At 45.9% G+C, this 27288-nt stretch overlaps 1 protein-coding gene across 1 annotated transcript in view; it reads right to left on the reverse strand.

Moving 5' to 3' along the window:
• Slc16a2 (solute carrier family 16 member 2) overlaps positions 1 to 24011 on the reverse strand; it is a 121721-nt gene extending 97710 nt beyond the window's left edge. Inside the window, exon 1 of the mRNA XM_059250784.1 lies at positions 23420 to 24011. Coding sequence (XP_059106767.1) covers positions 23420 to 23861 — 442 coding nt within the window. The 5' untranslated portion in view covers positions 23862 to 24011. The remainder of the gene's footprint in view (positions 1 to 23419) is intronic.
• Between the last annotated feature and the right edge of the window lie 3277 nt (positions 24012 to 27288).

Consider the following 27288-nt stretch of genomic DNA (forward strand, 5'->3'; position numbering starts at 1 on the left):
ACCTAGTTAGAGGGGTGTGCGGCTGAAGAAGTCAATGTTCTGAAAGACCCAATGGATGTTGCAGAGCAGAGCAAGAGAGAACCACGGAGGAGGTCATGAGAAGCAGAGCTACCAATGTCCCTGGAAACACACGTGTGCTAAGAAAAGCAGCTGTTAGTTGTGTTTGAAGTATTCAGAGTGCGGTAGAGTCAGCCTGAGCTGAGATGTGGCCACTGAAGCCAACATGATGGGGCAAGAACATAGCTAATTGCTTTGGAGGTTATATCTCGAGCCTTTGGAGGTCAAGAAGAACTTTCTCTAAGAGTGGATTCATAATGAGATGAATAGAGAACCGTGAGTGTAGGGAACGGGCATCACTCATTGGGTGCCCACCCCTGATCTGACAACTCGAATAACTGAATTCCCATCATTTGGTCAGACCCGAAGGGCTCCCAGTCTAACCTGCTTGCCGTGTAGGTGGGAAACTGAAGCACAGAGGAGTAAGGGCTTAGTCTATAATCACATAGCAAGTGAACGTGACACTGATGAGGCTAGAACCCAGGTCTAACGACTATCAGTGCTTCGGCCCCAGTGCCCTCTTTTGTTTGGCACCACACTCATCTCAATGTACGCAAATGAAAATTACCAACAAGTCCATTCTGTCTTGCTTCACACTAGCCATCTTTCCATTCTACTTCCTCCCTCGTCCCTAAAGAAAGCAGGCCAAGGATCTGGGATTAAGCATAGTATTGGAGAGTGATAAGCACAGCTAACAAGGACATGAAGAAACAACTCCCAGGGGTTGTCTCAATACCGGCTAATTGACGTTTGAGGCATTTTTCAAACATGTCATTATCCTTGTACTTAAGGAGGCTGCCGGCGATAAAATAGTGGGAACGAGGCCAAACTTCCCCGAGATAAACAAACAGACACTCAGTGTCAGCCTGAGCTTTGGGTAACCTGCTGCCACTAGACATTCCAGCTTTCTCAGCACAAGAGCAGTCTGAGTGGTCACCCAGCTCTCGGACTGGCAGATCTCTAGCAGTTCACACACTTGAAACCTTGCAGTCTGCTTTGCTTTGGAAAAAAGGGCTACCATATCTCTCCTGCCCAAACCCTTTGTCTCCGGGAAAACGGAGGCAAATGGTCAGGTATATCCATCTGCCCAGCAAGAGTCTGGCTCCAGGGATCAAACTCAAGGACTTGGAGTTCAAAGATATGATCTGATGCAGTTTCACCATTATTACAACACTCAGTTATGAAAGCATGGGAAGGCAAGTAATTGATCAGGGAAGATGAGGAAATGCAATATGAGTATTCTATGCACAGAGGGGCCGATGGGAATCCAAGCACGTGTGCCCTGCCCTTATTTTCCTGTCTAGCTACTTTGTTACAGGTCACTGTCTCCCTGAGCCTCAGTTTCCTCAACTAGGAAACAATCAATACACTCAACTCGACAAATGGGTCCATGTTATCAGAATCGCTCAGTGGAGTGTGTGTGTGTGTGTGTGTGTGTGTGTGTGTGTGTGTGTGTGTGTTGTATTTGGGATTGAACCCAAAATTTTGCACATGCTAAGCAAGTACCATGCTTTGAGTCACATCCTCAGCAAGTTTTGCACTTTAAAACATTTGATACAGGGTCTAAGTTGTTCAGGCAAGCCCTTGAATTTGTGACCTTTCTGCCTCAGCCTCCCAGATAGCTGGAGTTACAGACCTGTGGCACCAGGTCCAGTGTCAAATGAAATTAATTAAAATATTGAGTTGAAGGCTATACTTCAGCAATTCTGATTTAGTGAATTCATCTTTCACCACAGAGAAACTATATATTTTTTATTTTTTATTTTTTTGGTTTTTCGAGACAGGGTTTCTCTATGTAGTTTTGGTTCCTGTCCTGGATCTTGCTCTGTAGCCCAGGCTGGCCTCGAACTCACAGAGATCCGCCTGGCTCTGCCTCCCAAGTGCTGGGATTAAAGGCGTGTGCCACCGCCGTCCGGCGAAACTATATTTTTTAACACAGTTCCTAGGTGATTCTACTGGTCAGCTGAGGTTGCCAGTGGGGACTTTCTAGCCCCTACCTTCTATGAATCTGAGGCAAGTTTGGAATACGTACTTAGCCATAGTAATCCATGTCACTATCCCCCTTTTTCTCTTTCTTTCTTTTCTTTTGTATCAGGATCTGTCCTGGAACTAGCTCTGTAGCCCAGGCTGGCCTTGAATTCACAGGGATCTGCCCGCTTCTGCTTCCTGAGTGCTGGGATTAAAGGTATGCACCACTACTCCTGGTTCCAACTTTTTTTTTTTATGTAACTACCTTCATAGGACTCAGGTCTGAGTATTTCATACAAGAAGCTAGCAGGCCCCTGTAAAAACTCACCAAGACTGAAAAGGAACATGTGGTCAGGCCCAAAGGACACAACGAAGGTCTCTTGCATACTGGATAACCGTTTATTGAAATAGGCAATAACAGCCTCATGTAGGAAGGGAAGGACAAAAGCTTATTGAGGGGTGGCACAGGGAGAGGCATTCAGGGACATGTTAGGGCAGGACCGGGTGGGGAGGAATGCATTCTTTGTTGCAAACAGTTAGGTAACTCTGTCATCCTGTCATCCTCATCCTCACCTGGGCCTTAGGCCAAAATCTGCACTTCCGACAGCAAGAAAATCAACTGAGTTCTTCTTTTGGGCATGACTGGAAGCAGGAGGCTGAACCCAGAGGCTGAGGGAGAACTGGATCAGTCTTAATGTCTTAGAATTCCAAGTTCAAAAGTTCTTTCCTCAAACATAATATATATATATATATATATATATATATATATATATATATATATATATGTGTGTGTGTGTGTGTGTGTGTGTGTGTGTGTGTATACATGTATGTATATATACATATATACACACACATATATATGCTATAAGTTGACTTCATCAAGTGGGTTTCTGTGTATGAAGTAAGCAAGCTTCAGTCATCATTCCCTAGACACTTATGTGGCAGAATCCACTAGAACTCAGGATGCTATCTGCCTGTCCTACTCAGAATGTTATTGGGCTGGCGAGAGAGGAACTTGTCTTGCTTGCTTGCTTTTTTCCTGAAGAGAACTGATTTAGGTGGGATCTGGAAACCGGAGGTGGGGAGGCCAAGCTGCCAACGGAAGGACAGGACAGATGTGTGAGAACTCTGTCCTGTCCAGCTGCACCTGGAAAACAGAGGCGGCAGACAGTGCTTTGGGAACTGCAGACTTGGTCAGAGGATGAGTGAGAGTACAGTTCTTCCCTGGAGCTCAGAAACCTCATTGTCCCCAAGGGAAAGAGAGGAAGAAAGAATGCTTGGCCTCCACAAGTCTAATAAGAATTCATAGACAGGGCAAGGAAATAGGACTGTCATTTGCCAGGTGTCCGGGAGCAAAGCAAAGCTTGGGGCTTCCTGTGGGATTACTTAGGGATATGGCCAGTAGTCAAAGCAAAAGCCAAAAACTCTGACCTTGGTTGCTAAGAACAATGATTTGGAAAACAAATCCAAACATATCATACCTTTAAAGCAGCCTTGCAAATAAGGCCTGAGAAGACAGCGTGCCTCTGGCTTTGATTAATATGCCTGGAATGAAAGACAGGGACCACTAGGATACCCTTTCTTCAAGTAACATTCCACATTGTCCCATCTTTGCCCCTCACTTCATTTCAACGCACACTTACCAAGTACTTACGATTTATAGTGCATTGTGCTAGGTGCTAGACTCCTCCCAATTCTCCTTTATGAAGCCTGGTGTCAACTGTTAGTTCTTGCTATCACGATGGTCTTACTTGATTTAAGTATGATGTTTGCTCTCTCTGTTCAAGCAGGTGCATAACTTAATTCTGTATCCCACCTTGACCCTTTTTTCATCACAACACCCAGTAAAATATGCTGTATTTAGCAAAATGAAATGAATCCTCTTGAAGAAACTCAAAGCAAATAAAGGAGACAGAGAGGTTAATACACACTTGGGTAATAACTCAGTTGATAAAGTGAGGACCTAGTAAGTGTGACTACCCAGAACCTACATGAACAACCAAGTGTGGCGGTGCACACTTGTAACCCCAGCAGTGAGAAGGGGAAGAGATAGTTCCCTGGAGTTCTCATGCCAGCTGGCCTAGCCAAAGCAGTGAGCCCCTGTTCCCAGTGACAGACCCTGTGCCAAAGAACAAAGTGGACAGACAGCTCCTGAGGAATGACACCTTAGGTTGGCCTCTAGCCCTCACATGTATGTATATACACACGTACCTGCACACAAATCAGTGTGTGCGCACACACACACACACACACACACACACACACACATACTCACATGAAGAAATGCAGTACATAGTATCTTTTTGGTCGAATGCTTAGCTTTCATCAGCCTTCCTGCCTAGTTTTATTCCTGGAGACTGATGGTTATCTGAAAAGCAAATTCAGACTGTTCCCCTCTCATAGGCATTCAGATAGGCATTCGCACAAACACACACAACTTAGAACTCACCATTTATTACCTATGTCACTTCTCTGAGGTCAGTTTATAATAACATCATAAGACAAGCCCCATTTTCTAAATATGTCTGTCCTACCAATTTGCATGGCACCACTCTTACAGGTGAAACAAAAAAGCCTCTCTGTACATAAAAATCTGGCAAAATTTGCTTCTGGGAAAGGAAAAAGGATCTTGTGACTCTGTCATGGAGATTGCAGAAGCAGGTGGTTACCTAGTCCACAGAGCAAACGGGGCCGGGGGACAGGAAATTAGCTAGGCTGGGCAAATTTGAATTTTTGTGTGTAGAGCAGGGCAGGCAGGGAGCAGAACATATTCACAACAGCAGCTCTTCCTGAGGGAGGAGTACGTCAGGGCTCACCAAGTATTTCTAAGCCATTCTCTCACCTGATGCTCAAAACACGTAACACAAATCAAGATGTTTTGGCACGCATTTTATCTTCATCGGAGCTCTTTCACACTTTTCAAAGCAGGCTGGTGTTTTGAGTCTGGGAGAGGCCTCAATGAGTAAAGGCACTTACTGCCAAGCCTGGTGATCTGAGTTTGATCTCCAGGACCCTCATGGTGGAAGAAAAAGACCCTGAAAGTTGTCCTCTAATCTCCACATATGTGCCCACTCCCCACAAAAAATGTGAAAACCACTGATTTTTACCAATGAAGGAATTGATGTTGAGGGTAGTAAAGCACACAGGGAAGAGGGGTAAAACATGTAGAACAGTGGCAGAACTCACGTGTTCTGCATGTCTCCGTGGATGTGCATGCACATGTGTACACATGCATATGGAGGCCTGAGGTAGATCCAGATGTTTTCTATTGCGCTCCACTTATTTATTGAGTCAGGGACTCTTGCCAGACCTGGAACTCACCAATTCTGGCTAGTCTAGCTAGTCAGCTTGTCCCAGGGAATCTCCTGGGACATGAAGAAGTGAGGAAGCTGAGTTAGAGCCCCAGAGCAACTCAGACTAAGCTGATTAGGAGACGTTCACCCAATCTGCTGGTGTAGAGGCATGACACACGGGCAGACCCAACAGGGCAGAGAAGAATGACAGGCGAACACAGTCAGGTGACTCAAGGCTGCTAGAGTTAATAGGGAAGGACCATAGAGCTGGCTGACCTCTACAATGCCAGAGCTGCAAAAGTCTTTATGAGTTATTTGAAAGCTGGGGGCTGTGACTAAGTGGTAGAGTATGTGCCCAGCATGCTCAAACCCCCAGGTTTTAATACCCAGTACTGGAGAGAGATGGAGGGAGAAAGAGAGGGAGAGAGAGAGAGAGAAGAAAGAGAGAGAGAGAGAGAGAGAGAGAGAGAGAGAGAGAGAGAGAGAGAGAGAGAGAGAGAACACGATCTAGAAGCATATACTGGTATCCACAGAGGAGCAGGAAGAGGCGACCCTAGGCTTGAGAGTTAACAGGACTGTATTTGAATCCTGGCTTTACTGTAAGTGCTAGCACTGGACCTTGGATAATGACCTAATATTTCTGCTCCTCAGTACCCTTATGTGGAAAATATTGGAGTGAGAAGCATCCCCCCCACAGAGTTATTTTGAGGATTAAGTGAGATAATCCATGGAAAAAATTTTAGCATAATGCCTGGCATGCAGTAGGCTATCAATAATTTCTTTTAGTCAAGAAAGTTGCAGCCATTTTACTTTGACCAAATCACTGGTAATTATTTCTTGGAGTGTCTTAACAGGGTTATTGTAAGGCCTCAATGATATAATTCATATATGTAAACATCTAGCTTGGTGTTAGGTACACAGTAAATGCCCAGTGGATACTGGCTGACTGTGAACTGGACTACTTCTAGGATATAAAACTTGAACACTTTTCCCAGACCTTTGCTACGGTACCCCATAGTCTTGCTTCATCCTTTGTGCAGCAGACTGACAACTCAGGCAGGCTCAGTTTGTTCAGATGAGAAGTGATCCACGGTTTGTTGTTTTGGCTTCATTATTATGGGGCTATCCTCACTTACATGGCCAATTCCTCAGCTACAGATCAAACAATTGAGGGCTAATGAGGCAGCTGCCTACACGTCTCCTGGGGCACACATTCTTAGCCTCCATCCCTAATTCTGTTGGAACATCTGTAGCATTTCTCTTGCCTTGGAGTCTAGGGGGAGAGTACAGGAGTAAGGTCAGGGTCTAGGGGAGAGAGGCTGGCCTGTCTCCTATGCCAGCCTGGGAAAATGCCCAGCATATATCTAGCCTGAATCCTGTGAAGACTTTCAGTGGATCTCTCCTGGAGACCAAGGTTTGTTTCTAATGCAAATGACAACTGCTGAGGGATGAGAAGGATGACATCAAATGATATTCAAAGCTTCCATTGCTTAACAGTGGCGTTCAGAGAAACAGGGCCAAGGGAACCAGCCATCAGTTAAATATTCCCCTGGCACCCAAGTCTAGCCCTTTCAGGCGCTTCGAAGTGACTTAAGAAGCTTCTTTTTGCACTTGCCAAGTACCCATTGTTTGCAAAAACCTTTAAGGAATAGCTAGGCTTTCACTTCAATGCATATGGATTGGCATCTGACACCTAATCAGGATTACTGTGACTGTTGCTAGTCAACCCTTTACCACTGCCAAGCAAGTGGTGGAAGTGTATAAATCTTAGTTCCCATGCTTTGGTTTCCTCACATGTAAAATGAGGCAATGGACTATGTGGCTGTTGTCTTGAAATTGAGTTTGCAATTCAGTGAAGGACTTACATCTGCCTTACATGTGCACATGTGCACACATACTCATCCACTCTTACTATATCCATATTCATAGACACACACACAGACACATGCACCCATAGTTACACAAAGTTAGATATGCTCACATTCTCACTCACACTCATACAAACAAATTTAGCCTGGACATATAATGAACAAAACCACACAGAGGCAGACACACACACACACATAGACATGCACACAAACACACATTTCGCAAGGCACCTTGTTAGGAGCTCTTATGGTGTTCTCTTTCTCAGAAAACTGTAACAAACACGTCCTAATTCTAGAATGAACACACATTTTGGGCTGCCTGTGACAATCCTATTTTATTTCTATTGTTCCATAAAAATATTAACAGTGTTCTCTTCCATCCTCAAGAACACCCAAATTTTGATAATAAGTGATAAGGTAACCCTACCTATACCCCTATAACTATAGCCTCAGGCTGGTTCCTTTCATGAAAGACTACCTTATTCTCTAATCAAGTTTAGCTCTTCAATTCCACACTAGAGATTCGGTTTAGTGTTTCAAGCAAGCAAATAAGCAAAACAATTTGTGGGTCTACATCCCACAGATTAAGGAAAGGATGGGATACTCTATCATTTGACTTGAAAGGTATCCAACCTTAAAGTGGGTACTAGGCTTCTCCCTTTTTGTCTGATCATTGCTAATTCTCCAGTAATGTGCTTTCTGCTCCTAACCCTCAACACTCTCATTTCCCCTTCCTTTCCACCTTCCTCTTAAAGCTTCATGGTCTGATGATATGCTTCAGGCTCTCTCTGAAGCAAGTCTGCTCTATGGTGCCGTGTCCCCATACCTTATTCTCGGAGATCTTTGGAATAAGAAGTGACCAAAGGGGGTCACAGGAGGGACGATGGACAAGACAGAAAAAGGAGGGGGGTGAGATTCAATTTCCTTTAGGTTCTGTGACTAATTTTCATTAGGATTATTGCCTAAAATTTCTTTTAGCTTCAGGGCCTTTGGGCCAGTGACTATTCCTGTGGCTGGATTAACTGTGTTTTGAAAAAACTCTGAAAATGTTGTCAGCTATTTGCAAACATGGCTATAAATACATTGTGCGGGAAGGAGTTGCAGTGCTATTCCCAGAGCAGCTGGGCAGGACCCATGCTCTCCAGCCATGTGGATACCACACACTGCAGTCTGAATCTTAGCAGCAGCTGTGCTAACATGCAAACAAGATGGAGGCCAGGAAGAAGGCCCAGCAAGGGCAAAAGAGACACTATCAGGTTGACGTGGGGGAGTTTAGAAAGAGTGTCTTTTTGGGGCTCCTAGAAGACTAGTCTAGAGAGAAGTGGAATGCCGTGAGCTTCTCATTTCACAGCTATGAGGCTGCACATATGTGCACACTTTTTTGGGGGGACTATGCACTTTTGACTATGGTCAATGTCATGAGGTCCAGCTTAAAATCAGATATGTATGTATAAGTTTACACATGGGGCTGCTTATACATGCGTGCATTGTGGGCAATGTCTCAGTCCACCTATATCTGCATGAGCACATATGTAAACCTGCAGATTAACTTCCTAATATGACCATGACGATAATTCATTAGAAGGTTCGAAGAACTTTGCAAATGGCTATCACATTTATTCTATCATTTGAACTTTATCACACAGCTGAGAGGCAGGGAGTATAACTTCTATTGCTCTCTTTTTCTACAGAGAAGGAAAGTAAGGCTCAGACTTGGCCAGGCTTGTGGATCTGGTAGACAGTAAAGCCAGGGTTCCAACACTGTCTACCTGATGTCAAATCTTGGGCCACATAGAATGTAGAGAAGTGAGACAAAGGAGAGTTAAACTCTGGGATCTTCACTGCAAGCTCCCATCCCAAGGCATCTTTTATTTCAATGCTCGGACTGAGTCCATGAAATAGAAGAGGGCCTAAAGGCCAGGGCTAGCCTCTGTTGAGCCACGGACTGGAATCTAGCCTTGAGGTCTCTATTCTTGTCTGGAGTACCAGCCAAGTCCATGCATGGGACATAGGTAAGCCACAACATTCTTCAGCAGTGCTCATTGGTGACACCCTGGAAGCCATGGGTGCTTTCTTCAGGTTAGAGGCTGGAACAATAGATTTGTTTCCTCCTTATTCTCTCCTGTTGCTGTGTATGTATCTATCTTTCCCTTTCTACAAGGCGTAGGCTCACAACAACCGGTCTGACCGGTTCCACCTGAGCCTTCCATGTTTGAGACATTTTATGAAAAGGGCAGATAGCACAGGCCTGAATGTGAGTGGTGCCATCACCAGGCAAGGCAGCAAATAAAGGTCTCTGCACCTCTTTACCTATGAGACCATGTCTGTTTAGTTAGCAGGACTGTGGAAATTCTAGTTTTAGTTTGAGCTATTCTTCCCATAGGCAAAATGTAGGTCAAAGCAAAAAACAAAACAAATCAAACAACAATGAAAAGCCCCCAAAGCCAAACCATTTTGGTTCTTGAAGCATGCAACTATCTTATTATTCACCACTTGGGTGGTTAGATCCTGATGATGCACAGAGCAACATAGAGGCTGATAATGACATCAAGCTTTCTAAGACCACTGTCTTGAGTAGTCACTGGAGCAGTCAGAGCTGGGAGAGGCCTGGTCTACCAGTCATCTGGAAGCAGAGGATCCTCACCATTCTTCTCTCTCATCCCAACTCTACACCAGGATTTCAATTGGATAATATTTAGAGCTTCCTGCCAGGTTTTAATTGAGACTTCCAGGTATATGTTCTCCTCTCCTCCCAGAAGATAATCATCCTTCCAAGTACTATATGGGAAGTCCCAACCAGGAAAGAATTCATGAGGCTTGGCAGGATAAGCCTGTGGGAACAGGATACAGAGCACCCTGCTGTGGATGGAACTGCCTGGGTGGAGAACCGTTGTGTGTAGCTGTGTAGACCACTCACAATCATTGATTCTTTCTAGAACTTAGAGAGGAGTGTCTAGGTAGCATAACTGGTGTGGGATGACGCAACATGTGAACTGAGCATAACCTTAGGTATCAATGGGTCAGCCATATCCAAATAAGAGAAGTTTACATTTATCAATTGCACTTCCAGCATTTAGCAGTCGAAATAAGAAAAGTATAGATCTACTCTGCCCTCCTCCAGCATTTAACAGTCTAAATATGGATCTTAGGGACTCTGAAGGTCCTAATCTATTCCTGGACTTGGGCAACACGAGAGCAGCCCAGGTAGTACCTTAACAATGCATCCAACCCCAAGTTCTTGATTATAATTGGACTAACCTGGGACACATTTGCTCTTTCAGGCCCCACTATGTAGATTCACAAATCATAGACTATTAGATGACAAGAACAGCAAACATGTATGTGGATCCTGCAATATGTCAGATGCTGTTCTAAGGCAGTTTATAAATGTGTGTCACAACCATATGCAGTGAATGATTTTTGTTATTGTCCTAAACAAACAGGGAAATACCAGCACAGAGACGTTAAATACCGTGTGCAATTACAAACAGCTAGTGACTAGTGAAGCCAGGGCTTATCCAAACAGTTTGGCTGCACATCAATGCTGATTCAAGCTGGCTCTATGAAAGGGCACCCCCCCCACAACACACACACACACACACACACACACACACACACACACACACAACACAAACTTCTTTTAAATAATAAGACCATTCTGATATCTGGAAAGCAAAATGGGTTTTGTTTGTTTTTTTAGATTTATTGATTTTGTTTTATGTGTATGAGTGTTTTGCCTGCACATATGTCTCTGCACTATGATTGCCCTTAGGGGGCAGAAGAGGGCACTGCCCTGGACCTGGAGTTACAGATGGTTATGAGCTAGCGTGTGGGTGCTGGGAACTGAATTTGGGTCCTCTGCAAGAGTAACAAGTGCTCTCAACCACTGAGCCATTTCTCTAGTCCCTGGAAAGTGGTCTTAGAACAGAGGTTATTCAGGAAAGATTTCCTACAATGCTAACTCAGTATGTCATAATTGGTTCTAGCAAATGCCATTTGTGCATTGAGGTATTTTCTCACTTGCACAAGTATACACACATGCATACACACGTACAGTCTCCTCTCGTCTCTCTCTAAAAATTATTACATTTATTTGCATGCGTGTGTGTGTGTGTGTGCGCGCGCGCGCGGGTGTGCATGTTTGCTCTACTGCCATGGTATGTGTAGAAATCAAAGTATAACTCACAGGAAACCAGTTCTCTCCTTCCACCATGTAGGTCCTGAAGGTGGAACTGAAGATGTCTGGGCTTGGTGGCAAGTGTCCTTCCATGTTAAACCATCTCGCCTTCCCTCTTTACCTCACTTGATGGAATTCTTCAAGGATATAGGAATGAGACTATGGGATAGTTGCTATCTCTGAAAGTTGTCTTTACTCAAATCTGTGAGACTATGTTTTCATTTTCATCAAAGTTCTCTTGCTCACCACTTCACCATGCCCCATCATCATCATGCCCAAAGTCTCCTTGTGAAACTGTTCATAGGTCCAAATTTCTCATTTCATAAGGAAAGAAATTTGAAGTCTGGAAAGGAAAAGCAGCTTAGCAAGGTCACAAAGCATTCACTAACAGAACTCCTCTCCTCTCCTCCTCTCCTTTTTCCTCCCTTTCCCCTCTCTCCTCACTGATGACAGCATTTTCTGGATCCCAGCCACAAAGTCTTAGTTATGCCTGAACCTTTCCTTCCATAACTCTTGTTTCTATGTCCTTAATGGCATGACTCCTGTTTGCTTATTTTGCCATACTTCATATATTGCTTCTTACCCATACACTTAAAAAAGGATTTATTTGTTTGTTTATATTTTTAATTTATTTTATTTATATGAGTGCTTTGCCGGCATGTATGTCTGTGCACCATATACATGCCTGGTGTCTGAGGAAGTGGTGAGCCTCCATGTGGGTGTTGGGAATCGAACTGGGATCCTTCAAAAGAACAAGTGCTCTTAACCACTGAGTCAACTCTCCAGTCCCTTATCCATACATTTAAACTTCATACTGCTACCAAGTTCGGCAAAACTTCTGTTGCAGCTTTCAGAAAAATCCTGCATTTCTACTCCCATGGAACTTGGAATTAGAAGACCTGGGTTAGAATCACTGTCTACTCCCAGCTCTGTTAAATACTGAAAGCATGATTGTAGGTCATTCATTTGCCTTTGGTCTCCTGTCTATTTTTTGCCCCTATAAAAGGGGACCAGGAATTCTACACAGCTCTTCCATACAGTGAACTTTCCCCTAATAGATACAAATCATATTAATTTTTCATTTACCAGATCCCATCAATGTAGCACTTGATGTGACCAAAGACACTGGTACATGACAAGCTTAAATGTTTTCATTTAACTGTCTGTTGCAAGAATTTAAAAAACTGAGACGTTAACTACAATGTCCCCAGTAAGAGATGACTGTTGCAATTCAACAAGCTCCTTTCTCTTGGGACTCATAGGATCCAGAGACCATTTGGGACCTAGGCTGAGAGTCTGAGAGCTTCTGCTACTATGCTCTTCTTGGCCCCAGAATGCTTAGGAGAAATGTCTGGGCTGCTGACATAGAAAAGCAGGTGGTGTGGCCCAGGCTGCTGTGCCACAAGCCATTTTCAGACATCTCATTTTGTGGCCCGATGCCCAGACATCCCCCCGCCCTGTGCCCTTCTCTCCAAATGTCCTCAGTAGTTTTTCTTCTCCTACCCTTACACCCCACCCCACCCTACCTGCCGGGTAGAGCCTAATGGAGAACAGTGACTCACTGGACTCTCAGAGGGCAAAAAAAAACAAAAACAAAAACAAAAACAAACAAACAAACAAAAAAAACAACCCACATAAACAAAACAAAACAAACAAACCCAGAATCTGAGACACAACCAAATTGTCTAATTTTGTGCTCTGGTTTTTAGTTTAGTTTTGTTTGAGACAAAGTAGTGCTATGCAGCCCCATCTGGCTTTGAACTGATTCCCCTCGGTTTCCAAGTGCTAGGATTATAGGCCTGCAGCACCACGACTGGCCATAAATTGTCTAATTCTCCACTCCTGTACTGTTACCTTTGCCCAGTCCCCACGTAGCTAAACCCTATGTCAAGTTCCAACCTTACCAGCAAGTTTCCCCTCACTCCACATTCTTCTCTCTTTGCCCACATCACCACAAGAAAATAATAACAACATTCAGTTCAATACCCACATATTTTTTTCCACTTAGCAATAACCATGGTTATTTTGAATGCTATATCTTCTCAAAGAAGTTGTAAACTTCTTAAGGAACACTTCCCTGGCTCATCTGGAGGTCAGCCTAGCACACAGTAAAGGCCTATTCACTTGAATTAAGCACACATTCGTGCAATTGAAGGGGAACGATGGGGAGGCCTTGTGAGCCAGGAAAGAAGCCTCACTTACTGGATACTTAGTAGGTACCAAGCTGTATATTAGATGCTGAACATATCGTCTCATTGTCTCATTTAACCTCTGCATCAGTGATGACGTTTTTTTATGTATTAGAAAACTAATAAATTATCTAAGACGTTGGAAACTTTGTCCAAGAACCATACGGCAAGGCCTCTGTATCTAGTGCTGCTTGATTCTAAAGACCATAGTTAAAAATTGGAGAGAGCTGAATGTCCATCAGTAAGACATTGGTTAAATAAATTATGATATACCCATTGAATAGAATAGGATATGGCTGCAGCAAAGAATGAGGGCTTGCTTTATGGACTTAATGGTACACCTTGAAGCTTGAAGGCAGGTTAGAAGATACTGTGGATTATGGTCCACCATTTGCACTTCAAAAGCAGGCTATATGTTCAAATGCTAGTACAGATACAGAATATTTCTGGAAGGATACCCTAGAAAGCACTGGTAGCCTTGGGGAGAGAAACAGGTTAGTGGGGAGACAGGATGGAGAAAGAGAGAGACTTTCCACCCCTGTACCTTTTGAATTATATCTCCATCTAGTTCCACAAAGTAGCATTGGAGGATCAACTTTGGAAAAGTTGAGGCTAAGTAAGGAAGCATAATGCCAGTGATTGGATTGGGACATGTGGAGAGTGTCAACGACTCACTCCTTTCACTCACTCCTCACCCTCTATACAAGGCAACCTCCACCACAAATGGGTTGGTTAAGGACACATCTTTCCATACCCAGCTCGATTATAGACTTGTAAGATGGAATCTCTCTCTCTTTCTCACACTCTCTCTGTCTCTCGATACTTTCCCCCATCTCTTGGTTGGGGGCAGATTGGGGACAGACCCCAGGACCTTTGTTATGCTAGGCAAATGCTCTGCCATTGACCTATAACTTTAGGCCCTCAGTTAAGACATTTGAATAACTGAAAATCAAAATGTGACTTGTGGTGTATTTAAAATTCCTGCCTTAAAGAAGGGTGTGTGGATCACATTTTGTTACAATTAATGAAAGAAAATGGTGGCACATGCTTATAATCCCAACATTTAAAGTCTGAGGCGGGAGGATCACCATGCCTTAGAGGACAACCTGGGCTACAGAGTAAGGCCCTGTCTTAAAACAAAACAATAATAAAACAAAAGCCATTTACTTAGACAACTAACCGGCCTTAATGTAGGCTTCCTAAGTGGCCACTGAAGTGCAAACTCAAAACTACTACCATAGTCCTTCTTTGTGACGGTCACAATCCTGTGGCCTCTGTTCTCTTGGGGCTATCCTGTTTAAAACATAAGGAAGTTGGTCCACTCCAAAGCTGATTACAAAGGAGCAAGACTCCTTCTAAACTTAATGTCCCCTGGCCCAGACCTTCTGACCCTAAATATCCCTTTCCTTCTTCCTTACTACCTGCAAGAGAACAAGGCTCTGTGAGAGACCCTCGGGAGGAAATGACACCCTAATTCCACCCACCATCCGCCCCCCCATCCCTAGCAATTCCGACTGAAAAACTCAGAGTGGGGTTTGAGAGCTCCTGCCAACGGTTGTAAATATTTCCACATGCCTTGTTTCCTTGAATGTATATGACCTGGGATCTGCCCCCACCTCTCCTTAGGCTTCTAGAGATGAGGAGCAAAGAAAACACAACCAGTCCAGTCCTTAGCTTTAGAACATCAGATCAAATTGCAGAAGAATCTGGAGGGAAGACGGGGAAGAGATGGAGTGGGGAGTGAGAGGGCAGGAGGAGATATTTAGAGAAACATTTAGACAAAAGCATAATGACTCCATTTCTAGGGCCTAGACAAGGATCATCATAACAACAATGACCACAATTTACAAAGACTTTTACAAACACATAGTCACATCCCACCCTGACAGAACTATCAAATTAAATACCACTTTCTGAAGACAGCTTGAGGACTTTGTACGTGGAGCTGCTGAACCCTAGAAAGGCTATGTGATTAGTTCAAGACTAAAGAAAAAAGAAGTGACAGTTTCTCTGACACTTTTTTGACTCAAGAATTATAATTCTTTGCACATAGACTCTGGGTAGAGTGAGGTGAGTGGTAAGAGGATGATGTCCTGCATCACAAGATTATCCATCCTTTGTTTACTAAGCCACATCTTCCTTAGTCATAGCAGATGCCCAGAAGCTGCAGGAATGAGGAAATTCCACAGTAATGTCCTGTGGTAGCTGCCCCACAGCTCCACTAAGTGTTAAGTCAGGGTCAAAAAGCAGGGGTTCTGGACTTAGACTGTTGAGATACAAATCCTGTTTTTTGCCACATGAACTTGAACATGATACAAAATGGAGGAAGTGGTGGTACTTACATGATTAAAATATTGAGAATTAAAATGAATTGGTACATTAAAGTGTTCAGGATGGTACTTTACACAGAACTAACTGCCATTAAATAAATGTTGCTTATTGTCACTGCTATGCTCCTACCATTATTAGGGTGCTCAGCAGAAGCATGGAGCTAAAAGACAAAGAAATCCCATTATGGAATGCAGCAGAAGCAGCCACCCTAGGCTAGATGCTTCACATCCTCCCCACCCCCCACCCAGCCCCAGTAGCAGAGAGGGCTGGCAGGGAGTCATCCCCAGTCTTCTACCCAGTTCTTTCATACCTGTATGAAGGACATGGACTATCAACAGAAGAATTCTTTTGTTTGTGAGTTCAGTAATTTGAAGAAGTGGCTGAACCCATGACCTCCATCTCGTAGACACCATGTTCGAAGGAACTCTGCTAGTTGGCCCAGATAGACATTATCCACCCAGCTGTACACATATACACACAGGTCTGAATATATGGGTGCATGTACAAACCATTACAGCTGAGGCAAAATGGTAGGTGGGTAGATCCACAGGATAAGGTAGGCAACAGCCTATATGGGGACTGCTTATTTAGCAACATCTCCTTTCCAAACTGTTTTCTGTCCAGCCTCGTCCAAACAGGTAAGCAATGAACTCAGGAATTACCCTCTCCTCTTTCTGCCCTCCCTAAAGTGCTTTTGTTCTTTCTATTCTTGAGGGTTCGGGTATCTGTTTTCTTCCTTCTCTGATCTCTCTACGGCCAACCGTCCATCCTTTGCTGGAAAAAAGAGAGACATAATATGAACCAGAACCCTGAAGCTAAACCCAACCTGGAGTTCTGGAGTCCTAGGAGATGGAGAACAATGATGTTGAGGATTTAAAGCAAAAGTGGAAAGATGTCTTGAATTTTACTCAGACTCAACTATAATATTACCTCCTGGGTGCCTAGGGCTGTGAAGAGAGAAGGTATGAAAATGACCCAAAGGGTTTCATAGCGGCTATTCTACCACAAAACTCTAGAGGTGATGGTTTCCGTACCCTTGTACCCTTGAGTGCTCTGTAGAATGTCACCCTTCTCTCAGAGCGGAAATCAAAGAGGGGAGAAAAGGAAACGAAATAGGGGTCTCCGTAAAATATTTATTGGTGGTCTTGAGACCCCCAAATGGTGTTGAGTTTGTGTAACACCCTAAACTCCAACTGCTCTTCTAACTGGCCAGTGGAGAACAAGAAAAGAGACAGAGCACTCTGGGGAGGGAGGAAGACGGCCTAGCCAGTAAAAGTGATGAAAGTACATGATGAAAAGTGAGGGGAGCTGAGCCACTGTGGTTCGGACAGCCAACCTCACATCTTCCTCCCTTGTCAACCCCAGAAACACGGAAAGTGGAGAACACAGGAAGACAAGGCTGCTAAGATGAAGAGGCTCCATGCTTTCAAGGCAATCCAAATGGGCGAAATTCTCCACCCACAAGTGGATGTTAAGTGATTTCAAATAAGCAGCTAATGCACCCACCTTCAGAGCAGATGGCTACATGTCCCTTAGGTCTTTTATCACCCCTGAAGCCAGAGATGTCTGGAGTGGCCAAAACTCCCTTCTCCGCAACATGTGAATACTAGGTAGCATGCAGAATAAGGGGAAATGCAAATTCTGAGTGGAACTTGGAATAAATGTTTCCTCACAACTGGGGAGTAGTAAATGGGTCTGGGCCAAGAAATATAGGCCAGGGGGGTCATGTTCCCCACCCTCTTTACCTAGCATCTTTTCTAGGCTGGATACTTTGTATCTCTGTCAATTAGTGAAAGCTGAGGAAAGGCTTGTTTCAGATGGAACATTCACAATGAATGGCTGAAGATATACTCGAGCACACACACTCATGTTTTAAGAACAAGGCCTCGCTGCACATGTGGTTGTGCATGCTTGTAATCCGAGTACTCAGGAGATAAAGACAGGAGGATCACTACAAGTTGGAGGGTAGCCTGTTCTATGTAGTGACAAACAAAAACCAAGCAATTCTTTCCTTTTAACGCACAACAAAACATAGCAAACCCCAAATATGTTGACGGGAGGAGCAGGGCACCCTTCTCAGAAACTGGTCTTCTCAAAAGGTTGAGGTAGCATCCCTTACATAACATTCTACAAATGTTAGCAGTCTGGCGACTTGCTTATTCTTCACAGAAATATTGCCAAATGACAAGAAAATAAAAATCCTGTGAAAAAGGAAGAGCACTCCATGCCTGCTGCCTCGTTAGGCACACTCTCAGGCAAACCCAGAGCAAAGCTAAAGTTGACCAGGGATGACATGCATGCATCACAACCTTCTCCAAGATCACAAGCAGCAGCCACTCTCTGCTATGGGATCCTCAAGCCAGCTACGAAGAAGCCCTGTCTGAAGCCCCCTAACGGAAAGCTCTGTATCGCATTCAGAAATCTTGTTTACTACTTCCAGCCTGAAGTAACAGCAAAGCAAGGTCACACTGACCATGCACTTCTGAGAAATGAGAGCAAGCTGTAGGAAATTCAATTTTAAGAGAGGGATCTGGGGCTGGAGAGTTGGCTCAGTGCTTAAGAGCACTTCTTGTTGTTGCAAAGGACCCAGGTTCTATTTCCAGCACCCACATGGAGGCCGAATACCTCCTTGGGCACCAGGGCATCAGGCACACATGTGATGCACAGACATACATGCAGGCAAAACACTCATACACATAAAATAATAAAAATAAATCTTTTTTAAAAAAAATAAAAAGAGGGGTCCAAGCTGAGGCCCGTGGGAGTGTTTTCAATTCAATGCTTTTGAGGAACAGAGTCAAGTACTTGGAAAGAGCATCATACAGACCTACCCTGCTAACAGCAGGCCAAGTTGAGAGAGTTCTTTTGGAAACTCAATTCTCTGCTGAGCAGGACATTGTGGGAAAAATATGTGTATGCTCAGAGTAGCTCTTGCATACTGAACAAAAAAAGGAATGAGTCTTTTTACTGGTTCCCAAATAGCCCAACAGTTTTTAAAAGCAGATAAAATAGGAGAATGATGTCTATGTGGTTTTCTTTGCTTTCCTACTTAACTGCCCCTTCAGGAAGCTTAACAAGTTTTTGTTTGCCTGAAGGTGTCAAAACTTATGCTAGCTTAATAGTAAAGAATAAACTATCCCACAGTTCTAGAGGGATATAATGTTGGGGTTAGAAAGTTCGCAGAGTTAACATTTCTCATGTTATAGACAACTGAGTTACAGAGCAAGTTGGGGACACAAATTGTGCAACTCCTTGTTATTGCCTCACTGCTAGCATGGAGACCATCAGCTTTGAGGGGGTTCAGATCTGGCCTGAGCTCTTGCTCTTTTTAGATTTAGAATGAGTTTCACTTCCCAACACCGCTAGAAGGAGGAGTTGTGGAGAAGGAGATGTCGTTTAGAATGATCACTTGAGGCCACTGGACAGTGACCCTAGGCACCAGACTCACCCAGCTATCAGCTCCACCAAGCGTTTTCTTGTTTAGCTTTCCAATGTCTCAGCCTCTCATCCTCATTCTTTACAGCATGAATCAAGGTCACAGATTGGGACCCACTTTGGTTGGAGAGGAGGAAGAGGAATGGTTTGAAAGATGCCTATCCAATGGCCTATGGCCTGAAGCACCATGATCATCGTTGAGCTAACATGATCTTGCTCTGCTGGACAGTAGGCAAAAGTCTTCAGCCCAAACCAGGGAGATTGACAGATTTACTCAAAAGATACCTTAATCTCAAAGTTACCAGTGAAACTGGTTATCAGGAAACCCAGTGAGACAGTGAAGCAAGAAGTTAGAAACCCTACAATGAGGAGAACGACCGCTCTGCCTCTGCCCCCACTCATTCGGGGGATTTGGAATCACTGTCCTAGCTAATGCATTTTCGGGGCAGGAGAAATCTCTAGTTTCCATAGTAGACTGGTCTTTCTCATGTCTAGAAAGTTCTGTCTCCACCAGGGTGGCCCATCAACCCAAACCTTCTTGTATCAGTAGTGAACCTTCCTTACCATTGCCCACTTTCTTTAGTAGTGAGAGCCCTAGTCCTGCCTTCCTTAGAAATTTCCAAGGACTATGCTTATAAACTCCCAAGTAAAAGTGCTTCTCATCACGTATGGCTCAGTGGTAGACTGGAAGTCAAGGTTGAAAGATCAAGGGCTACTCTGAAGCACTTTAACATAGACTTTAGTTTGGATCCAATGTTAGCACCTCTGGCTAATTCTGCCTTATCTGTTGAGCTTAAATCCCAACCTTGCCTCTACTTAGGATTTCAAGAGTGAGCTGAGGCTAGCCACCAATGCTCTCTTTTTCCTCTTTCCCATCATAATACTCAGCTGATGTCTCAGGAAGCCATGCTCACTCTACATATCCCATAAAACTATCTGGCTGCCTCCTGTCCTGTCTAGTGCATTTTCTGGGCCAGAGAAATGCCTAGTTTCCATTATTTCTACAAAAGCCTTTCCTCCTTTCTCTCTTGATCTTTTCCCTTTTTACCCCCTTAACCAGACCTTGGTTATTTGTTTCCGCTCCCAGGAACCTTTTGCCTGCCAGTCCTCTCTAGGTCCTAGGGAGAATTGGCTTCCCTTAAATGAACTGAAGAAAGGAAACAAAATATAGAGCTGGCGGCATACCAGAACCTCAAACCCACAGAATCCACCAAGACTGTATATTACCTGCTCTAGGACAGCCTGGATTCCACTTTCCTTCTACCTGTTCCTTGGCCTGTGCCAGAGAGCCCCTGTTTGGAATCGTCTCTCAGACATCAAAATTGCCTTTCTCTGGAACTTTCAGCACCGCAGAACTTTGTACCCGTTAAGCCATTCAGCACAGCTTCATGGTATGTCAGTGCCAGTCCTAACCAAAACCAGTTTGGGTTGCAGAGTACCTCCAAATAGTAAATCACCACATTGCTAGAACTGGACAATGCACCACCTTCCTTAAGTGGCCCCCAGACTGGTTACTGGGCAAATACTTGCTGATAAAGACAGTTGTAAAATACTAAGCTTTCCCCATCTGTTTGATACTCCGGGACTGTGGCATAGGCGGCCAGGGAATTTTGAACAGACCGAGAGCGTATGCAGGCAAAGACATTTGGAATCTCAAGAGTTTAATAGTGGCTTGGGCTAGGCCAGGTGGTATGTGCCTATAATCCTAGCCTTGGGAATTTGAGGCAGGAGGACTCCCACAAGTGTAAGGCTACTTATAGGCTACCCAGCAAATTCTAGGCCACCCAGGGCTGCATGGCAAGGCTCTGTCCCAAAAGACAAATCAATTAATAGCTTCAAAGAGCTGAGGGTCTCAAGAAAGGTACTGCTGAGGATGAAATGTTTCTGCAAAATACAGAATGTAATAGGGTGTAACTGACTTCCAAAATAAAACCCAAGGCATTCCTGAGAGGCTCAGTATCAAAAATAACTTCAGTGAAATCACGATATACTACAGCAAGGACCCACGCCAAAGTCTTCTCGGACCCCTGGGACGTATCAAATTCCTTTCTGTCTCTTCCTGACCTATACTTTCTATAGTTTACGCCAATAGCCCAGCTCCTCAGAGGACCTAGTCTGTGTTAGCACACACACTAGCCACACCTCTGGGAAGACCACAACACCACCGCCCCCTCCAGCTGCACTGTGAGGTATTGACCGGAAAGTCCCTGCCAGCCCTCCCCCTGAGTCTCCTATGATCACCTACTTTGAAGTCTGTTCCCCAGCAGAGAACTTCTTCCTGGTAAAATAGTGGGTTTTCCAAGTTTCATTGCATGCGCCTAAGGCCCCAGATCTAGGCCTGATCACATCACATAAATGCCAGGGCCTAACTTCAGCTCAGCCTCCACTGCTTCTCTTTAAGTTTCCGCCTGAACTTTGCCACTCACCCTGAAAGCCACTAGCCTGCCTTCAACCACAAGGCAACTCTCAGCAGGTGCCCACTCCCCCAGTAACCTAGGCAACAGCCTGAGGGCCTAGCTTGGCGGCTTTCCCAAGAGCCCCTGATCTGCACCAACGCAGGAAAAAAGTGGTCCCAGGGACTGAAGACGCAGTCTTCCACCCAGGAGTTGTCCCACGGAGTTCAGGGAGTCCTCCACTCTGGTATCGAACGATCTAGGTTGTTGTGAGACTGCCATTTACAGCCGCTGGGTACACTCGAGATTTCCTCAAGTGGGGCCTGTACACTGCAGCCGTGCCAGTGGATCACAAGGTCTGAGGCACAAGAGTCCCCAAGCCCCTTCGGCCAGACAGTTCAGCAAAGCTGCAAACAACACACGTCCTCAGCTGAAGGCTGCGGGAGGGTCAGGTCTAAAAGTAACCCACAAGTGGTCATCCCAGAATTCAAGGTTTCTATTTCACTTGATAATCCCAAAGTCCCCTCTTTTGGAGGTTGGCAAGAGAGGACCCTCACAGCTCCAGAACACAGTGTTTTTTTTTTTCACTTTTTCCAAGTAGGGAACTTGAGGAGGTGGTATGTACTCTTCCAGCTGTCCTGACAGCCCAAAGAGAGGGACTGATTTTCATGAAAGGGTATGGCAAGCCCCCAGCCAGCTCCAGAAACCTCTCGTCAGAACTGCTGAGGGGCTTCGTTTGCAGAGCGAATGAGTCTATCTCCCCAGGTCGCTGGAGGGGCTCCATGCTAGGGAGTCTGCACACATAGGGTCCCACAGCCACGTGCCTGTAGGGCGAGGGCTATGTCTCTAACACTGCCCAACCTTAGGGATAACCAAGTCATTTCCAAGCCAAAGTTGGAGTGGCGGGGCCAACATTCAAACTTCGGACGGAAAGAGGCCCCCATCGGATACCAGAGGTGCAGGGCGCCAGAGACTGCGCCGCTGAAGTGCCGAGTGAGCCGCAGGACCCACTCTTTTTGCCGCCTCCCTGCCTCCTTTGGGGCTCGGTTTCCAGTGCACAGCGAGCCGCTTGCTCCCCAGGATCAGCAGGCGACCGCACCGCCTGGCTGGGCCGTACCCACAGCAGGCAGAGACGCGAGCACACGCCCCCTCCCCACCCCGCACTCCTCCCTTTCTCCCTTACAGACACACACGCCTACCATGTGTTTGACTCTGAGAGAAGAGTCATCAGGATTCCTGAAGTGGTTTTTGATAGAAAACCGCTCTGGTCCCCGGAAGAAACAGGGGCTGCTGCGGAGACCCGTTGTTCCGTGTTTCTCTCGGAGCCCTTCAACCTTCCTTCTCTCTCCTGTCTTCACGACATCGCTCCCCTCCCCTGCCTCCAGATCCTGCAAATATTTTCCCCAGCACACATGGGCAAAGTGCTTTAAACAATCTAAAAGGTGAGTCTGGATCTGTCTCAGGGCAAAAAGTTCATTGCTTTGCCTGTAACCAATGAATGCCCCAGTTCTCACCCTTGGGACTGTTGGAGCCTAGGTCTCCACTGCCCAGGCTGCCCAGAGCCCTGCAACCCATGCCCTAGCAGGACATGGGTAAGAAATGAGAAAGGCACTTCGAAAGGGCACCTTAGACCAAGAGGTATGGGGGTGACGGTGGGGGCAGACATCCTTGCCCACAATACCAGGTGGGGCACGTGGGTCCCACTCACCTGCTTGGAACTCCACCTGGCGATTTTTCTCTTTTTCCTCCTCTAGTAGCATGGAGTAGAGGATCCCAACAGAGTTATGGATGCCGAAGATGGAGCCGTTGCACCAGGTGGCTGCAAACACCACTATCCAGCCGAAGCCACCTTCGGGAGGCTGGAAGCCACGCGCGGTGCCTCGGGTCTCCACTGTGGGCGTGGGCTCGGGTTCTTGCACTGGCTCAGCCTCAAACCCCAGCTCTGGCAGGGGTGCAGGGTCGGGTAGGGGCTGAGGCTCAGGCTCAGGCTGAGGCTCGGGCGGGGGCACTGGCACCGGCTCGGGCTCCGGCTCGGGCTCCGGCTCGGGCTCCGGCTCGGGCACCGGACTACACACCGGCTCCTGATATTCCTGGTTTGCCTCCTGACAGGGCCCCTCAGCTTCCTCGCTCGCCGGGCTTGGCAGCGCCATCGCGGCCAGGGGACTGACTGTGGCTTGCTGGAGCGGGAGGAGCTGTTGTCTGGCGGGTACTTGTTTCTGCTGCTACTGCTGCTGCCGCCGCCGCTCCGAGCACTGCCACCGCCGCTGCCTCCTCCTCCTCCCAGCGCCCAAGCTGGCCAGCCCGTCCCGCGACAGACGGTCCCTCGAGCCCTCTCCTTCTCCTCCCCCGTCCAACCCCCCTCCTCCTCTCCCCACGTCATCTCTCTCTCCTCCCCCTCCTCCTCCCTCCCACCTCTTCCTCAACAGGCAGCCGCTACAACCTCGCTCTTCTCCCCGGCCCTTCCTCCTCTTCTTACTCGCCTACCTACTCTTGGCGCTGCTGTCACCCCCCAAACTCCCCTTCCAAATTACTGAGTCCTGTTCTTGTTCAGATGCCTAGAAGAAGAGTTAAATTAGTAAAAAGAGCAGAAACTATCCTGTTACCCTACCCTCTTCTCCCCGCAGGTCCCAGAACCCACACTGGTCAACACCCCAGCCTACAAAGAAGACCCTGCTTGTTCCTCGAGTTCACTTCCTCCTTGCTTACAAGCAACCTGCAACTACGCTGGTCCTGGGAACCCCAAGACAAGAGCTAGTCCGTGACAGACCCCACCCTGTCCTAGGGAGTCCTTGTGTTCCCACTTGGACTCGAGACGGGTGACCTAGAGGGTACAGCCTGGGCTTCGGACAGAGGGTGGACACAATCTTCTCAAACCTGGAACTCAGACCCCCCACTGACCTGCGAGCCCCTCAGAGTCTCCCCCTACCCCCGCGCTTCCCGGCAAATCCCTGGCGGGACTGAGGGGAGGAGGCGGCCCCGCAGTGAGGCCCGCCCCTCCGGGCAGTCAATCAGGGCTTTGTTTGTGCCAACCTGGAGCCCTGAGGAGCCACAGAGGGCCGGGTCTAGGCTCAGCCAGGGCAGACTCTGGGCCAGGGACCCGGCCATGAAAGAAGGGAGGTACAGTGGCACCAGAGGGGGCTGGGCGCAGGCCCCCTGCAGGACACAGAGCTCAGTTCAGGTTCCTCTAGGCTCTCTGTTTCAGACTCATGAGCAAGAAATGGGGTCCACATTGAGCTGCTAGTTTGGTCAAGGGCTTTCCGGCTCTTGACATCCTGGTCAAGCTGGTCCCTTGGGCCTGGACCTCTGCTTTTCGAGTGCTTTGTGCTTTGAAGAGCCCCCAGTGCAAACGGACGTCTTCCCACCACCCACCTCCCTCTTCCACCCACACTTCAGGCACAAAGCTTGGAGTCTCACTGAATGTTCAAGACTCAGACCTTAGCCCTACCTCAGAAAGGAAGGGTTTGTTCTCAAGGGAGTGCCTGGGTCCTGAAAAGGGGAAAGGGGACACTGTCTTGCTGGTGAGCAGTGGTGCCCAGCTCAATTCTCACTCATCTGGTGATTCCAAGCAACTCTGCCTTCCCTAAGGGTCTGCATTTGCACTTGCAAGAGGCGAACGCTGATCCCCTTTTACCTCGCATTTGATTAACCTTTCTGTTAGGCGAAAAACTGCCTGACAGGTGGAAATGCAGCTCAGGGCTCCTGGGCTTCATCTGATGCCAATGAACACAGTCTCTAAGCACCTGAGAACAGGCGCAGTTGGGTGGCAGGATAGGGATGTCCTGTGGCTTGTGGTTCCATGAGAAGAATCAGGCAAATTCACAGATCACAGGGTTATGCCAGTCCGCAGAATAGGCATTATGCAAATGAGTAAAGCAGGTCCCCTATTGATGGGTAGCAAATATTATCATCTGCTTCTTGTGGCCTCCAAACTGAAGCAAAGCTAGGGTCAGTCATTTATTGCCCTAAGGTCATGGGGCAAAGCAAATACAAGTTAGAATTTATAGCAAGTCTTCACTCAGAAAAGCCAGGGGTTCTCTATGGTTCCACACAGGGATCTAGAACTTGTTGTTGGCTATGACTTAGCCAAGCTATAGCAGGGTTCTGGGGGAAGGCTATGTACAACATGGGCCCTGAATATTGAGTGGGATTTTTAACAATTGGCATGGAGGTGGTTTCCTGCTTCAGAGATGCCCTGACCCCACGGTACAGAGACACAGAAAGACTCTACTCATAGAAAGGGGAAAGTGAAGGTTAATCAGGCCAAAAAATTAATATGGATGATGCTTCTCCCGGGGAACACTTGCATTTTAATAAAACTTCACAATGCTTCAGCCATGAGCAATGAGAAATCATAGACATCCTGAGTACTGTGTCTTAAGGTTTGCTTTACAGCCAGGGATGGCTTACCATTCAGAATATCCAGACTTGGTGTCCACTTAGAAAGAATCTGACTGAGACCCTGAAAAGAGTTATTTCCAATCCCAGAACTGAGTAAAACCTAGAGTTCTGCACCTCATCTTGATTCCCGGTGTCTAAATTCTATTTCCTTTTTAGTTTTAATGGGTTGTTTAGATCACTAGAATTGGATGTAGTGGGTGGAGGAGGTGGTGGCACTCACTGAGAATATCCTGTAAGCCTAGAACCATGCTAGGCCATTTACATACATGATCTCATATAATATTCACAGCAATGAGGAAACAGGACCCAAGAGGTTAAGTCAGTTAAGTTTACAAAGCCAGTAAGAGGTAGAACAGGTATCTTTGCCCATTTGTGTGAATTTCAAAGTATGTGCCCCACCCAGGAGACAGGGTTATGTAACCCATCATTCTAGCAATACATGAGGTGCACAGAAGTCCTCCCCTCTTTAGAAGGTACAGGTATTTTTTAATGGCCAGAACACTGATATGTGGAGACCTGGTTTCTAATAATGATGGTTATTCTATTCCATCTTGTGCAATCTTAAGCAATTTGTTTCTTTATCCTCAATATAAAGTTCTATCCACTCCACAGAATCAGTAAATGTCATGCAGAGAATTATAGACTTTACTTGGGATATGTAAGTGCTATGATTTCAGTAAGTGTCCTCTAAGAGCCAGTGTGCTAAAGGCCTGGTTGCCAGCTTTTGGCAGGCAGTATTGGGAGGTAGTGGAACCTTAATGGACGATGCCTCATGATAGAAAGTTAAGTCACCCTTGAGGTGGATATTGGGACTGTCGCTCCTCCCTGTCTTTCTGCTTTCTGGCTGTTATGAAGTAAGCATCTTTTCTGCCATGTGCTTACTCCAGGATCGACTATAATGACACAAATTCAAGGCAGTGGGATCACATGACTATGAACTAAAATCTCTGAAACTCTGGTCTGAAACAACCCTTCCTTCCTTAAGAGTTTATGATCCTTGAATATTTCATCATAGATAATAGAAAGCTAACCCAAGAAGGCCAATGAAGATTTTTGAGTCAAAGAATAACATCATAAGCTGCAGTTTGGAGAGAAAACTGTCGTGATAGTGTAGAAAGTGGCTTGGATTGATTAGAGGCATAGAAAACAGGCATCAAAAGTGTGTGATTTTTTCTATAA

This window comes from Peromyscus eremicus, chromosome X (genome assembly GCF_949786415.1).
Source record: "Peromyscus eremicus chromosome X, PerEre_H2_v1, whole genome shotgun sequence".
Classification (NCBI taxonomy): domain Eukaryota; kingdom Metazoa; phylum Chordata; class Mammalia; order Rodentia; family Cricetidae; genus Peromyscus; species Peromyscus eremicus.